At 29.6% G+C, this 18,337-nt stretch overlaps 1 protein-coding gene across 1 annotated transcript in view; it reads left to right on the plus strand.

The window, feature by feature from the left end:
* Positions 1-11,407: 11,407 nt before the first annotated feature.
* Positions 11,408-18,337, plus strand: part of LOC107450834 (Neprilysin 3) — a 71,018-nt gene continuing 64,088 nt past the window's right edge. The window contains exons 1-2 of the mRNA XM_043048292.2: positions 11,408-11,587; positions 17,798-17,825. Of these exons, the coding sequence (XP_042904226.1) occupies positions 17,802-17,825 (24 nt within the window). The 5' untranslated portion in view covers positions 11,408-11,587; positions 17,798-17,801. The remainder of the gene's footprint in view (positions 11,588-17,797; positions 17,826-18,337) is intronic.

Genomic DNA, 18,337 nt, shown 5'->3' on the forward strand with positions numbered 1-18,337 from the left:
TAGTTTAACTTCGGTTTTTTTTTTAAAGTTCACTTTCATCAAGTCAATCTCTTTGGTTTCAAACCTTATCAAATTCTAGGACTTCGTTCATTTTTTCAAAACGCAAATGCTGGGTAGTTTCGAAGTATGAAAGGAAAATATTTTGCATGCATGTAAATATATTACGAGGATAAATTAATTATGGGTGAAGGTAAGGGGATGAAAATATTTTCCTTAATTCCAAAAGTAAATCTACTCGCTATAGATTTCATAACTTATCGAAATATTAAGAACTATTGAAAGAAATTTTAATTTATTTTTCTTTAGAAATTGAGTTAAAAAAAATATTCATTTAGATTCAGTTAAAATTTCTCTTCTACGAAAAAAAGGTTACTCATAATAAACCATACCATTGCGATGACTGAACTACTTTACCAAAAACTGTTTTAGCGTACTTAAGGATAGTTTGTCCGGTCGGAATAAATTCAAATCCGTGAAGAACCCCGATGTATTAAATGCGGATGTTCTTATTTTATTTTTACTAAGACTTGTGCGAAGTGTTAATCAAATGACGCTTTAAAAGAGTAAAGCAAAATGGGGCTTAAAACCAACTAGAGATGTTTGCTTTTCTAGTAGGTATCGATTAAACCATATGCTGCCAACACATTTAAGGAAATTGTAGGACCCACTCTTTAAAATAGACAAAGGGGCCGTTACCAACTCATAGTCCCCATGAAAGATATCCGATTCGTTCTATATTAGCAGCCAATATTCACCCTAGATAAAGTCTGATAGTTAAGTCATATCAAAGTCCCTTGGGTGAATCCTTAACCAAATCTTGAATTGAAATCTTAGGTTTTTCTGATTTGAAATTTTAAACTTAATGCAAATAAAATTAAAAATTTTCAAAAAACCAATCGGATCTTAATTTAACGTATTTAATTATAAATACATAATATTTAGATACTGCTATGCAAATAAGAATTTTCAAGACATTTAAGGTACAGTACTATAGGATGAAAATTAAGTATAAGAGGGTGTGAGGCAATTAAATTCTGCCCAAAACTATTCTCCCTCATTTTCGGAAACTTCATTAAATTTTATCTTTTTCAAGATAACGTGTTATACATTTGTAAGTGTATCAGAGACTGTTGCGAGTAAAATTCTAATCGATCGGGGCTAGAAACTGGTATAGATGACCATTCCTGTAATAGGTAAATTATATATTTCACTTATTTATACTTCAATTGTATCTTAATCTGTATTTTAATAGTATATATACTTAATAACTGAATATTTAAATTTATAATTTTTAAAAAGTAATCTACTTTAAAAATGCGTAAGTAGTTCAATGGAGACAATAAATTAAAGCTAAACTTTCAACAATTTCTTTTAAAGACTTTTTAACAAATAAACTCTTCCGATGAAATTTTAAATTAGAAAAGAAATATTGCGGAGAGCTTCCAATTAAAGTAAAAATTGGTTAAATTTAGAAAAACAAACTGTTCCTTACCAAAGGTAATTTTGCATAAGGGCTGCAAGAAAATGATCGAAACTAAATGTATGAAATATATAGTAAAGTTCATCGACCTTTACAAAATACTAAGCTAACGATTACGCACAAAGTTAAAATGAGTAGATTGTTTTAAAATAAACAGCTGCAGTTCAGAGTAATTAAACTGAAAGAAATTTAAAATTCCGTATAAATTATTTAAATTGTTAATGTTTCGGCAATACACTGAAATTGACTGAAGTCTACGCGATACGAAGGCATCTATCTGCTATAGAAGCTTGCAAGTATGAACCGGAAGTTTTGTCATAGCTGGGAGAATGCGGGGTAAGAATGGGAAGTGGTAGACGGCCGTTCTGCTTCCTTTTTCCTATTTCGCAATCTTTCAGCAGTTTCGGAACTTCTCGATTCATGCATGGAAGCTCCTATAATACAGAGCATATCCTCGTACTGTGTAGAAAACTTCTGTTAAATTTCGGTGCCATTAGTGACTAATTTTAAATTAAATCTATTAAATTTAAGCCTAAGATGTCACTTAAACTTTATAATCTTGGGTCTTATTTCAAAAATTTAAGATACTTTAAAATAAAATTAAATAGCAAATTACTTGAAAATAGGGATAAATTTTATGCTGTGTTCAAGCTTATGGAATATTTTAGATTTAACAATTTACTCATACATAAAGAGTTGTTTTTAAGGCACAATAGTATTTGATTTAAAAAGTTGAGCTTTATTTAAAATCTGTCTAGAATTGAGAATTTAAATATTTTCACCTTTTAAAATTGTTTTTGTAACTTGTAAAATTGTTTTGGAAGCTATTTAGATTCGCTTATTGTTAAAATTCTGAATTTTATTCATTCACTGAAACTTTGTTTCCATATTTATATGCATCGTTTTATTGAGTTGTAAATTGTGAAAAGAACTGTGTATACTCTCGATATTGTAAAAGAGCCCAGATGCAAAACTGCTGCCCAAAAGAAAGATTTTTAGAAAGCATGCAAGCAGACTTTTGAATAATTAATGCTATAAAATGTTTAAGAATATTAATAAAGCTAAAAAATATTTAACTGCTTTTAAAGATGGTAGTTCCAAAGATTTGCACCTGGACTTATGAAATAAATTGTTATAGAATTTATTTTTTCAGAATGTGTGTTGTAACAGTGCGAATTTATTAAATAAACGTTAAACTATCTCATGTACAACTATCTCATGCATTGTTTCATTAAATGTCAAACAGCTCCTGTAAATATCTTGAATAAATTTTGTAATTTTGAATTTAAATTTTCGTGTTTATTGTTCAATATAACTTAATAGCTGATTTCGATTTTTCTTAGGGGGGAGGGGCGTTGAAATATTACGAAAGCGTGTTTTGGGAAATTTTGGACTCATCCCTCTTGTCAGCAAAAGAATCGTACTTCCTCTATTCACTAGAGAAAGTCTTTTAAAAAACCTTTTTTTTTTCATTAACTGAGAACTAATATATTTCTGTAAAAGAAAAAAAAATCAGTTTAAAATAAACGACGAAGTTTTCCGAAGTGATCAATTCTTATAAAATTTCTCGTCTAAAATTCTTTAGGAATTTTGCGTCTACCTTCAGTGGTTTAAATCTCTTGACCTCTGAAACACCTAGAAATTTTGTCAAATTTTTCCTCTCTTAAAACAATATTTTATTTAAAATTTTGAGAGAAATTTTGAAAATGTGGTTTTAATCTGTTACCTAAGCGTTGCTCATACTCCTCACCCTTGTCTGCATAAATAATCTCAAACCCTATCCCATTTTGCTTTTGCAATATTTGAACGACCCCTCGTGTATTCGAATAGTTAAGAAATTCAACAATTAAACTACTCTAATGTAACCTTTCCAGAAAGTTTAAAAGTAACCTTGTATTAAGTGTTCATTCTTTACAACATATGCTAAGACTTCGTTTGGCATATCGTGCTTTGGACTTTTTCTCAACATTCTTCATTCTATTTATGGTGGAAGTTTGCTTTATGAATTTGAGTATTGTGCTCTATCCAAACTAATGAAATAGTGATAAAGGTGAAAACGGTTCAATTGAAAAATCTATGAATATTATTAAAATACATCACAATACACATCAAATAAGTACACTGGAGTAGCTACACTGTTCGAAAATTTTTATAGATAATTTAAATCTCTAATTTTATACATATTGATAGTAATTGAGTACGATGGTGCGAGTTCAGGAATTTTATTTGTGGTAAATAACTATTGTAAAATACCAATGTTAAAATAATTTGAATAGGTATAAATATTCCCATTGTTAAATCTTTTCTTTTTGACATTGTGATATTAAAAATCCAAATCTTTTCAGGGAACTCGTGTTGGCGACAAAGCGGAAAAAGCAGTTGTGTTCGTATAACCGATAAATACCCTAAAAGTTATCGAACTTGTTTATCATTAGTTTTAATTTAAAATTTATTAGTCTTTTATTATTAAATTACTTTTATAATAAAATTACTTTCGTTTATATGACTTTAAGCAGATTTTAAAGTAATTAACATTGTGAAAAAAACTTTACTCGAAAACTCTCTCCCTCCAAAATTATAAAATTATTTTAATTTTAACTATGTATTTTTTAATTAATATACATGGAAAGGGTAAGTTTCCATCGCCCTTGATATATAAGTTAGGAATTCTTATAAAAAATCGAAGAAATTAATTATTTGAAATTAGTATATAATAATAAATTAAAAAAACGAAGTTTGTAAATGTCCAGACAGATTTCCAGAAAAATATGTACTAAGAATGAAGCTATGTTTTAAAACTACTTAAAAACTCCCATTATGTTTGAAAACTGGTATCAAACTTTCCAGTACGATTTTAAATTTGGCATCAAAATTTCCAGTATGATCCATACTAGTTTTAAATTTCTAGTATAGTGAAATACTGGCTTTAAACTTTCTAGTATGTGGCTATACTGGTTTTAAAATTTCCAGAATGGTACAATACAAGGTTTTAAATTTCCAATATCGTCACACTGGTCCTGGTATCATTTTTACTGGTTTTTAATACTTGTTCTACGATTTTTTTACAATAGGGTAACCCGTTAAGCAGATGGGACATCCCTTATGNCTTTTCTTTTTGACATTGTGATATTGAAAATCCAAATCTTTTCAGGGAACTCGTGTTGGCGACAAAGCGGAAAAAGCACTTGAGTTCGTATAACCGATAAATACCCTAAAAGTTATCAAACTTGTTTATCATTATTTTTAATTCAAAATTTCATTAGTTTTTATTATTAAATTACTTTTATAATAAAATTACTTTCATTTAAATGACTTTAAGCAGATTTTAAAGTAATTAAAATGTGAAAAAAACTTTACTCGAAAACTCTCTCCCTCCAAAATTATAAAATTATTTTAATAATTTTAACTATGTATTTTTTTTAATTAATGTACATAGAAAGTGTACGTTTTCATCGCCCTTAATATATACGTTAAGAATTCTTATAAAAATCTAAAAAATTTATTATTTGAAATTAGTGTATAATAATAAATAAAAAAAACGAAGTTTGTAAATGTCAAGACAGTTAGTAAGTACATATTTTTCTGGAAATCTAAGAATGAAGCTATGCTTTAAAACTCCCAGTATGTTTGAAGACTGGTATCAAACTTTCCAGTACGATTTTAAATCTGGTATTAAAATTTCCAGAATGGTACCATACAAGGTTTTAAATTTCCAGTATGGTCACACTGGTCCTGGTATCATTTCTACTGGTTTTTGATACTTGTTCTACAATTTTTTTACCCTTTACGCAGATGGGACGTCCCTTTCTGACTCTCTTAATTAAAAGTTAAAATATATTTAGGTATTTTTAGTTATAAAATGTCTAGTAATCACTAAGAAAATCTGTTAGATTATCCGAATTTGTGCTTAAAATAAAATCTAAAAGAAAGTAGATTGAAATTTTTTTATTTCTTATTCAAAAATTTTCAATTTATTTTGCAAATAAATTTCACTGATTGCTTCTTTTAGATCTAAAGTGCAAAGTTGAAAAATTTTTTAGAAGTGAGAGCCCGGTTTGGAAGATTTTACCTTTAACGCAAAAATGGATGCCATTTTCCAATGTTTTACCAAACCAAAAATAATTAAAAATACTTAATATACTACTAAAATATACTACTAAAAATACTTCATTTATTTTGACCTAATTATTATAAATTAATACAAAATAATGAAAAGTGTGAAATGTTAAATGAAATTTCGGCTTCAAAAGGGTTAATAATACCATTAATTTTTTTCCAAAACTGGACGCAATAAAAGTGTGTTTTCACGAGAAATATAACGGAGTAGTGTTACCGCAAAAGGTGTAGAAATCTTATTCTACAGACTATTTAGATCTAATCAACTCTGGAGATCCGTTAGTGTCAAAAAGTTCTCAAATTGAGTGATCTGCAGCATACATAGATAATCTGTAAGTTAACCTACCAGGAACTTATTAAAAATAAAATCGTACGTTTAAATAAACAATGTTTGGTTTCCCACTGTCTAAAAAATCAAGAGTGCTGTCGATATTATCGATCACTTTAAGAAACTATAATACAAAGAAACAAATGGTTTAAATGTTATTCAGAAAATTAACTAGTGTCAATTTCCGACATCTAAAGGAACAGATCAAAGCTATTAGAAAATTATGTTATGGAATGATAAACGCGTTATTACGTTATCGATAATGTAAATTTATTACTTTAACTGCGCTGATTTGCACATTAATAGGGGAGTAGTGAGGTTGGAACGTTAATTGCAAAAATAGTCCTCTATATAACCCTGCTTTACTACTTTTAAACTGCGATTTTATTTTCCCATGATTTATTCTCTTATAGATAGTTCTCTTTACGTAGTATAGGTACAACGGTGATTTCATGGTTGATCAACATGAAAACGTTATATGGAAATATTTTAAATTTCTTGCGACAGTTCGTAAGTTTTATTAATAAATCTTTCATAAGAATGCAAGCTCTTCTACATTATAATTGAACAATAAAAATGTGCCAGTAAAAATATTTTTTGAATTGTTTTTGGAAAAAACAAGTACACTGAAGTAAAGGAAAACGAACTCTTCGATAGTTCAAACGATTTGAAGATTGTAGATTAAAAATAATCTTTGATCAATTTTGATTCCGCCCTCGCTGCAATGTGGTGACTTGCGTTCCGGTAAAAAAAAAAAATTGCGTTACAGTAGTGTTTTGAGAAACACACACTAGATACCATAAAATAAAAATCCTAATGACTTACTCAAGAAGTTACATGCACAATTATATAAAACTGACAAGTATAGTGCACATAATAATGCAGTGTGCGCCAAAAAAAACTGACCACCCTGGAGTACCTTTGATCTAATGGGGTCGGATCTTCATGTTTTAGGACTCAATTTCAGTGGTTCAAAGGGGTGACTTTAAATATAATTATTTAGTGCAGACAAAAAAAAACGTACTTTCTCTGAATAAAAATACCTTTTTTCGACTGATTTGGATTTCTAACCTCAAAAATACAGGAAGCTGCATTCTGGAAACATAGTCTGGGACAAAAGAGCTCTTCAAAGTTTAGACCCCTTAATGTTAGTTTTACTTTTTTCGTATTTCGCTATATCTAACTTTTTAAGCCAATTGAAAAAAAAATTTCTCACAATTATAAAATTTATCTATTCAAAAATAATTCCATGCAAATAATAATTTTTAGCAAATATTTATTATTTTATTTTGAATTGTGAAGTATAAAATGTTTTGAATCATTTTACTTTTTTCATATTTCGCTATAACTGTAACTTTTTAAGCCAATTGAAAAAGATTTTCACACAATTATAAAATTTATTTATTCAAAAATAATTCCATGCAAAAAATAATTTTTAGCAAATATATATTTTATTTTGAATTGTGAAGTATAAAATGTTTTGAATCATTTTAAAGAATGTAATTTTATAAGGCAAAATTTCAGCGAAATCGATCGAGTAGTTCTTGAGAAAAAGAATTTCTCAAAAGTCCATTACTTAAAATTTAATTAAATGATTAATAACGATTCCTTGCAAATCATGATTTTCGATAATGATTTATATTTTATAGTCTAGTTTAATATTGATAGATGAAAAATGTGTGTACTATAGGGTGATGAAACCTACGCATTTGACTGAAATATATCAAACAGATTTTAAGAAATACTCCAATCATCAGCAACTATGTGTTTGGTTTTGTAAATATTATGTTCAAAAAATAAATATGTGAATAAATACATAAAATAAAAATGCCACACCCAATCCAATGTTCTTTTTTGCCACATATTTCCCTAGTAATTGAGTATGCTACGAATTTTGCTCCCTCAACGAATATGCGAAATAAAATAAATATTGTATATTTTTTTTTCAAATAAGACATTTTAAATCATTAAAGTGAATAGTAACTTTTTACAGATAAATAAGTTTATGGTTCTGTATTATCAATATTTTTCAATGACAAAAATAGGGGGAAAAAATTGACTGTAAGCTTTTTTTATCATTTGTCAAAGTGTATCGAAGTGATTTAAAATATTCTTTGCAGCACATGTTTTAGTTTAAATTTTAATCAGTTCCAAGATGCTCTAAAATATCTTTGTAGTTTTTTTCTTTCTTCAGTCTCTTTTTTCAATAAGGTGTTGAGAACGTGGAAAGTGTTTTTGTGGCTGACTGTTTTGTCCCGTTTGCAAATTGCTGTTGCAAAGGTTGCGGTGGTTACACGCAAGTGGACGCATTAGACAATACTCTCATAGAAGCCGCTGTTCAAACAACAAAAACATTTTTCGGAAATTCATTTCAAGGTACTCGCCATACTCGATGGAAACCAATCATTGTGCTCAGGTGAACCATTGGGATAAATTTTCATTTTTGTTTTTTAGATTGCGATTGTTTTGAAATGAAAAAGCGAGGTAAATGCACCATTATTGAAACTGTTTGTTTTAATGTTATGGTTCTATTGTTGTCAGACAAACTATATTTTTTATAACATTCAGTATTTTATAACATTATGTATTTTATATAACATTTTTCGAACGTTTCTTCCGAATGATTTAATCGAAATATTCGGACTATGTTTAGGATCGGGGGTTAAACTCACCTCTTTCAACTACCCTTTAAAATTCAGTACAGTAGCTTAAACAGTTCTTGAGTTAAAAGAGAGACAAACACTTAGAAAAAGCTCTTCAATTTCTTATTATATATTATCAATCGATACATAAACAGTATCTAAAAATACGTATAGCCTCTAAGTCTTTTTTTTTTTAAATAAGTCCTTTGATCCACTACTTTTAAAATTCTCCCAAAGTAGGTAAATGCATCTTTCTAAAACGATTTTCTTGCGATCTATTGGCTTCAAGGTATAGGTATAGAAAATGTTGGTAGGCTTTTCAACATTCGGCTTAGTTTCCCTTAAAACGTTTTCTATGAAGTCGATATTTGTTTATGACTTGTAGAAAATTATAAAGATTCAAAGTGCGTTGAAATTACCAACGACAGAGATACATTAAATATTTTAAAAAAATCGTATAATCCAGTGTTCAAAACTCTTGCAGCGTATCTACTACTACATCATTAAAACTACAATTCACTAGTGTATATAAGACATGTTAACTCGATTCTATGTCGGGGTACCTTTTCATAGATGAAGGTTGACATTGTCGATAGCTACCATTGCCACATTGGTGACCCGGACGTCATATGAACACGCCTACGTTGGCAAAAACCCCCTCTTCGATATGAACACGCCTATCTAGACAGTAACGCCTACTTCGATGGATGATCCACATGGAACAGTTGACTTGTGACAGCGACATTATCCACGTCCTCGCACTGTTGCTACTGAGTCTCGTCTCGATCACACACACGTCAACCTGCATACACCCGACTGCTAAAGGCTACACAGGAACGACTACGATCATGATCTTAATACAGCTCTCAAGATTAATGTTGAAAAACCCGGTGACCTTCATCCAGCTCTCCCGGTCTGTCACAAATACAGCAACTAGTGGTATCCGTGTATCGAATTCTATCACAACTATAATTCTGGTGGGGGAGTACGGTAACGTATCTACCACTACAAAATTACAACTACAATTAACTAGTATATAAGACATGTTAACTCGACTCTATGTCGGGGTACCTTTTCATAGATGAAGGTTGACATGGTCGATAGCTACCATCGCCACACTCTCATAAATTGTAAGTGAATCCTATTAGAACAATCTATCAGGCTAAATATCAAATGTTTTCGTGGGCTTTCTAATACCACTTAATTTCTCCCAAAAATTCTTCCAATGAAGCTATTTTTTTCTAATTAATTTTAAATTTAGTTTTTATTTTCCAAACTGACAAGAATACAAAATTAAAAACTAAGAACCACTTGAATAATCAGCAATGGTGATAAAATAAATAATGATACTAAAAAAATTATTTAATCCATGGCTTTTAAAATTCTCAAAAAATTGGTAATTGCCCCGGATCTAGAAACATTTGATTACATGCCAAAAAAAAACTCATTGACGTCAGGTTAAAGTAGGCTGCAGTAGTTTTTTTTTATAAATTTTCAAATATCGGTTAGTTTTATTCAAAAAATATTTCACGAAGTTAAGTTTCTTCCTGTAAATTTCAGAGTTTCTTTGTTGTATCGAATTTAAAATGACAAGGTCAATAATAAACCAAATATTGATCATCATTATAAAAAATGACGTTAAAATGAATGATAATTTAAAAAAAAAAAAGCATTTGAATCATGCGTTTAAAATCAATTATTTAAGTCTCTTATGGAGAGTTTTCTACCTATATTTTATCTTTTCTTTCAACAATTACAATTATTTTAAAGTTTGGTTCGCAAAATCATACAGTTATTACCGTTAATTTCATTTATTTTTTTCTCTTTTGTAAGGGGACTGCATTCTATTAATTAGATGTGTCTCTTGGATGGAGGAACTGCTTAAAGACAGTTACGAGTTTGATTTGTCTGACTCAGCAGTAAGTACTGTTCAGTCTCTCTTAAAAGAGTAATCAGTTACAGTCTCTCTCTTAAAAGAGTAATCAGTTACAGCCTCTCTCTTAAAATAACGATCAGTTACTGTCTCTCTTGAAAAGAGTATTCAATGAAATTCTCGTCATTATTTAGAATTTGTGTACATTATAAAAAAGAAGCAAATAAAAAATAATTCATGTGAATAAAATGGTTTTTTAGAATTTCTTTATAAATTCACAAGAACTTTTAAATATCAAAAAAAAAAATATTTGCTTTTTAAAACCGAAATTATTAATCTAAGAAATGATGCTGTCATAAATTATTAATTCATAAATAATAAATTCAATAGTAAAAACATGCCTAATTTTCTTCCTAAAATTTTCAGCATAGTCTTTTTTTTGTTGGTACTAAGTGATAAAGGGATGCGCACGCACGCACGAACGCACGCACACATAATATATATAAGAGAGAGTATAAGCTAAAAAATATAGAGAAAACTTGGAAAATATAAAAGATTAATAAAAAGCGAAGAAAAAAAATAATTTTTAAAAAAAAATATTTAAAAAAAACTTTAAAAATATATATTAAAAAGTAAAAAGGACGGTAAACAAAAAAATGAAAAGATATAACTCCGTTTTTCGGATATAATCGTGTTCTTAATTCTACTCGTTTTTTTTTTCTTTTGATTGGCATTTCTCTAAATTTTGAACTTATTTTATGAGTTCTATATCCTTGCAGCTTATGAGCAGTAAATAAAACTTATTCATTTTTCTCCTTTTTTTTCCTTCTTTTTATCTTTATTTTGATATTGATATAATATTTTCTATGTATCATTACTTTCCACTTAATTTTTCCCCCTCCTACGGACAATTCCGGAGAGAGACAGCGCCTAGACGAAGAACATGACTGATCCGGAACTAGAATCCCGGGAGAGTATAAAACAGCGCCATCTAGCGGTATCCCGGGAGAAAAACAATATGGCGCTACGGCCATCATTGGAGGGATGATACCATTTCCGGATTTTAAATAATTCTAAAGCGTTCCATTCCGACCCTCGACTTTGTTTTTTTCCCGTTTTATTTTATCGAAAAAAAGAAAAACAAAGAGGTAAGTTCTTCTTTTCGTGACTTCCATTCGATTTCGAGGTGGGGATTATGGGAAAAAAAATGTCTCCCATGTTCATCTGTTTTGGAACATTTTATTCTACGAATGGATCGACCCTCCTCTTTACATTAGGAGGATCAGAGAAAAGAATGCTATTAATTCTCAAAATATTTCAAGAAGGAAATTCTGTCACCGTTTTATGAGTGTTTAAAATTAGCTTTTATGCTAGACTGTTGTTGAAATCGCAGTTCTGAATGAAGCAGAATTAAACAAGATGAATTTATTACTTTCAGTCAAGTAAACACGAAAAAGAATTGTTGTAGAATAGGTATCGAGAAGAGGTATTACTTCGCTATAGAAGTTCATTTTGAATTGAAAAAATTTGAAAGTAAATGACTGATATAGTTTTTTATAAATGCATATTTTCATAATTTATTTAAATGTATTTCTATCAAAATAAATATATAATTTTAAATTCTCTTTCCATTTTAATCAAATAATTTCTTAAAAATCACCAAAATATTAGGTAAATAATGAATTCTTAATTTGTTTTAAATATAATTACACTTTCCAGAAATCTCAACTACTGAGTCAAAAAATAATTTAATAAGCATAAAAGAAAGTCTGCATAGAATGTTATTGGAACCACTCTCCTGTAAAAATAGACGAAGCAGCAATCAAATGATGCTCGAGTTTCAACCATTAGTTTCTTACTATATAGGAATTGTGTCGCAGTTCTCCATTGTTGTCAATACATTTTTATTGTCCGGAATACATTTTTATTGTCCAGTGTAAAATTGGTATACAGACCATATTATTATACGCACTCTAAGATTCTATGTAAAATCTTAATGCTACACAACATGATTGTTTTGACGTGGCTGTCAGCACTTGCTTGTTCCCAGCAGATCACCGAAGTCAAGCATCACTGGCTGCTGTCAGTGTGCGGGTGGGTGACCACTTGGATCAGTCTGCGTAGGGACCGAGGGTGTGCGGTATGGGTCCTCGTTAAACTGTGCTACCGTGAACTGCTCGACTTCGCGCGCAGGTCGTCGGGCTACTGAAGCGGGGGTGCCATCCCCTCCGCAGAGGATCAAAATTGTGATGGCATGTCTTCGGATCATCCTCCGGGATGCTTCCCAGACCGTCGCCAATAGCCCATTGTGCAGCTCTAGTGCGACGTAAATTAACAACAGAAACAGTAACAGTTTGCACTTGTTTACGTTCGTGGATCAATTAGTTAACATTGTAATGCAATACGTTGAAAATGTAAATAGGAAGTATACAAAAAATCTAAATAAAAACCCATAACGTGTGTTTGAGTATAAAGATATTGCTTAAAAACACGTGCAAAACATGTTATTATTAAAAGACTACAGTGCGTCTCATCATTTGGTCTAATTATTACACTATAATGTTTGATATAATAAATGCTCTATATTTATGCAATATATCACTGTCCAATCATCGAATTTATATTATATATAGTCTCATTTAACCAATGGATACACTAACGTAAACTAGTGTAAACAGTCACATAAAAACAATAAAGCTGTATAGTGTATCAACTGATAATTAAGATTTTACATAGAATCTTAGAGTGCGTCTTAATAATTTGGCTGTAAGTCATGAAGGTGTTGTTTTCCTGTAAATATTTTTATATCTCTAATTGAAGGGTAGGGGAGAGTGGGGTCAATTGTAACAGGGTACGATTGTAACAGAGCAAAAATTTCGAGTGTCGGGTTCTAGATTTGGTTCCTAGGTGGCGCACAAGGTGTATTTAATAAATCTACATGTACACCCCTGATGGCAACCATTTTTATGTACTTTTGAAAGAGTTACATCACAAAAGATATTTTCACGCCACGCAAGTACTTTTTTTGGTATTAGAATATTATATTGTAACAAAGTAATTTTGTTTAAACAAATAAAAATTAGTAACCGAATATGTAAGTGGACACTTTAATTAACATTTCAATAAAAAAAAGATTAGTTTTGCTAATTAACTAGCATTGTTTTTAACAAATGAAGCTGAAATGGCGTCTTGGGGACAATTGTAACAATAAGTAAAGGGACGATTGTAACAGCTGAAAATAAATAATCTTATGTTTACAAACCATTACTTAACTCTTTAAGAACCACCAATAGTTTCCTATATCATTTATATTATGTTGCATGTGCATTATTTTATTTGTCACCTTTCACAGCATAAATTAAAATTTTTAACCCCTTAAAGTTAAAAGTTTAACCCTTTAGGTTTCTGCTCATTATTATTTTTACTCCTAAAATATCACTACTATTTTGATCAATAAAAAAATATATCACAACTATGATAATATGTATAATTAACTATGTTTTAGTTGAATTTATGAACTGTTACAATTGACCCCGTAAGTGGGGACAATTGTAACAACTGCACGACTGTCAAAAATTGTTAATAACTAATATAATAATATTTAAAATCAGGTATTTATTTTTTTTCTAGTAGAGGATAGTCTACTTTACTCGTCTGTCAATTAATATTAATAATATATTGGATTTTTTGTTAGTTAAAAATAGTTAAGTAAAAAATGTTACAATTGACCCCACTCTCCCCTACTGTTATGACGTTTTTGATTTTGCTTGTTTTCTAAATATCAAAAGTTTAAAAGGATTGTTTTTATTATTTTTCCTTGTTAGAACAAAGTAATTATTCGCTACAGTTTTAAGATAAAATTATTTAAATTGGTGTTTGAGTCTTATGAGTCGTTTTGCAATTATTATTTTCCGGCTATTATGAATGACGGTTGAAGATATTCGTTCAATAATTTAGATGCACAAAGTGATGAATGCAAAAATTGCTTTTACAATATGCATCCCTCCGGTAAAGCAAAAACAGTTGTGAATTTGTTACTTTTAAATGTTATTTCAAAAAAATTATTACGTAAAAAAAATGATTTATGTTCACTTATAAATCTTAATAGCTATATTTAGACGTGGGCAGATAAGTGTTCTTTCATAGATTTTTAGTTGAATAATTTCAACTAAAAATCTATGAAAGAACACTTATTTATGCCAAGAAACAGCAATCATCGGGGTTGAGCCGTGATGGGGATAGAGCGTTCGCCTTCCAATGAGGAGAACCTGGTTCGAATCCCAGCGATAGTGGGTCCTGCTCGCACCGATCACAGTGCTGACATAAAATATCCTCAGTGGTGGACGGATTATGGGTTAGAGTCCCCTTGTCGTCAGGCTAACCGTGGGTTGTTTTCGTGGTTTTCCTCTCCATGTAACGCAAATGCGGATCAGTTCCATCAAAAAGTCCTCCTTGAAAGCAAATAATAAAAAAATCTCCCAATACTAGATCCAGGAGTTCCCTTGTCTTCTTTATTGGGTTCAAAACTACAAGTCTACTGAGTGGAACATTAGTAGTCGTTTTAAATATTTACCATTCATTGAACAATAGTTTCGTTTGTCCGTCGGATATGTCGTTATTAACCATTATGAAATATATATATAGCATTATTTTGCAGCTTTTAACAATGCCATGTGCATGTGTAGTTCCAACATGTAAAGGGAACTACAAAAATGGACTTAAAGTATCAGTTATTAAGTTTCCGAAAAGTGAGGAAATGAAACGAAAATGGATTAATTGCCTTTAACGAGACAGTTATCAATTAATTGTTAATAGTCGAATAACTGTTATTTATCTTTTATGTTCTGAATTTCTCTTTTTGCAGACTTTATAATGAGCTTTTTAATAAGATTTTCAAGAAGTTGCATTTAAGAATAACTATGTTTTAGGTACTGTTTACTGTTACCGAATATTAGAATAGAAAACTAACGAAGCATTCGTACTGTTGCAAAACTTTTAGACGTGAAATAAAACAAATTTAAACATCATTTGTCTTGTTTAAATATATATAAGCAGATATCATTTAATAGCTGACTTTTTATTTTTTAAAAAAACTAGTAAAAAAAAAAGCTTTAGTTATATTTTTAAGAGAAAGAAAAATTAATAACAATGTTGATTCGAAACTTATTTCTTCTTACGATCATATCAGTAAAATTTCATAAATATTCATACTTGAGAGCAAAAACTCTGATGCATTAAATCATATTAATAAAAAAGGAATTTAATTCATTGTTAGCCATTTTAATTTTTGTGCGTTATAATTTTAAATGAATATTAATGAAACTCTTGTTCATGCTTATGAATGCGTACGAATAAATTTTGAGTTAGCTCCAGGTTAAATGTGCTAATCTTGTTTTATTCCCCTTTTTATGTTTATTTTGCAAATCTGGAAGAGTTTATGTAAACAAACTTTAAAACAATAATAAATAAGAGTATACACATGCATGCATATTCATTCAAATGTATCTTATAAAAAAATATATTAATTAATGAGATGTATCTTATTGAGTAGCAGGAAAAATTATTTAAATAAATGCTTTAATGTTTTTTCTATCCTAGTTTTTTTTTTATTTATTTTTTAAATTACGATAGAAAAAACTTGTAGACAATTTCAAATGTAGTTCATAAAAAATATTCAATATTTTCTGGTCTTTTACAGTGAATGAATTTTTTTAGTTATTGAACAATTTCTGCTCATAATATTATGCTGATCTATATATATATTTCTCTTACACGGCACCAAAAAAAAACCTCATTACAACTCCCCGAATGGCAACGTTAGAAAATCGACCAATGATTGCTGCTAAAAATGTCACATGGCNACGATAGAAAAAATTTCAAATGTAGTTCATAAAAAATATTCAATATTTTCTGGTCTTTTACAGTGAATGAATTTTTTTAATTATAGAACAATTTCTCAGAATATTATACTAATAATACTATATTATACTAATAATTTTCTAGAGGAATCTCCATTTTGGGACATTTTTTTTACAAATTTTATAAGAAAGATTGTCATCAATAAATTTATATGTTAGAAAAACTTAATATTTGAAAATACTTTACTTTTTTATAGTAATCTGCAAGAAATAAAAAACGGTATATTAATTTTTGAAAATAATAAATGCTATTTTAAAGTTTTACAATCTCAAGCATCGAAATGCTTTGCTAAATTATTTATTATTATTACTTTAAAATTAATATACCTAGCTAAATTCTTTTGTCCTATTTTAATATTATATGCGTTGTTTATTTGTAAATAATTTCAGTGCATATGTTTAGATTATTTCCACTTGGAATTTAAGTGTATATCATACGATTCTGAAATAATTCCTTAGAACCTATTTTAAAATAAAAATGTCATGAATGTGCCAATAAAAATATAATTTTTTTATTTGTCTCTTTTCTGCCATGGTATAACATATTTTTATTTATCTCGTATTCGTTTCCTTATTAAAATGTCTCTTTTCTTATTTTCAAATGTGTGATTGAATCTAATATTTGATTACATATTATAAAATAATAAATTATACACCTAAATAAGATTTATTCTTTTGATATTTAAAATAGTTACGATGAATCAAGATTTAAAATTAAAAGGAAAAAAAACATTAAAATCATTTTCTATTATTAATCGCACATAATGTTGCTTCATGAAAAGCGTCAAACATTCCTACATGTTCATTTTATAGAGTTATAACTTGATAAATAACATTAATTTATTCTAATAAAAAGCTAAAAATTTACCACATAAAAATATTTAAGTGCTATTAAATTAGCTAAAGCATCACTCAAGAGTTTGAACTATTTATCATAGTTTTCTCTTAATACAAATCTGAATACCGCGTCATCTTGTGGTTCGCTAACAGTTTCGAAGATGACGTCACAAATGTACTGAGAGGCCTTGAATCTGGGTGGCTATGCTCTAACCCATGATCAGTCTACCACTGAGCATATTTTATGTTAGCGCTGTGTTCGGTGCAAGCCGGATGCGGAATTCGAACCGACCCGACAAGGCTAGGATTTGAACCCGATTCACCTCGTTGAAAGGCAAACGTTCTACCTCCTGAGCCACCACGACACGTTAATACATGACAGGAATATCAGCCACTGTCACACGTTGACGCCAGCTAAAGACGAAAGTGCTCTTTTATATTCGCTTAAACGCGCCACAGGGATCCTTAGATTTTTTAATTTGTTTAAAGATTTTCTGTTTTCTTAAAATATACTCAATGTAAAATATACTCTATAAACGTAATATAAAATACTCATAATATTTGTTCCCTATCTTCATATAATCGTTTTTATTTTATTTTCAGTAACATGAATGGTATTCAACTTCAACCGGTAAGTTTTGCTCTTTTGAATGTCTTCTTTCAAATTTGCAGGCTAAGAATATAAAGAAATATGTCTCATGATACCATTCTAAGTTGCTCTTGTTGTTGTTGTCGTAGACGTTACAAGGCAAGGTAAACGATCGCTCTTGTTTTCCAATGGCGCCACCTCTGGCCGAGAATTCTACTTTTGTCACACCCATTTACAGAGTGGACCCATTCGGTCATCCACAGTTCGTAATTTTGACCTGAATCAGAGAACGATCCCTCTTAATTCATTACCCCCAGACATAATTTGTTATAGAAGTATGGAGGACTGTGTGACCCGACAGATTTAATGTGCACCAGTTACTACAGGGAGAGGCTGGCCGTTCTCACGAACGTGATCTCCTCGCTAACCAGGCTATCCTTACAAGTTATTGCTCAAGGTTGATCTTCCTAGTTTAAGAATCTAAAATTATTTTTAAAAACTACATAAATACCTAAATATAAAATCTGCCTTATGCTTTTTAAATTTAATTTTTT

This window comes from Parasteatoda tepidariorum, chromosome 8 (assembly GCF_043381705.1).
Source record: "Parasteatoda tepidariorum isolate YZ-2023 chromosome 8, CAS_Ptep_4.0, whole genome shotgun sequence".
NCBI lineage: Eukaryota > Metazoa > Arthropoda > Arachnida > Araneae > Theridiidae > Parasteatoda > Parasteatoda tepidariorum.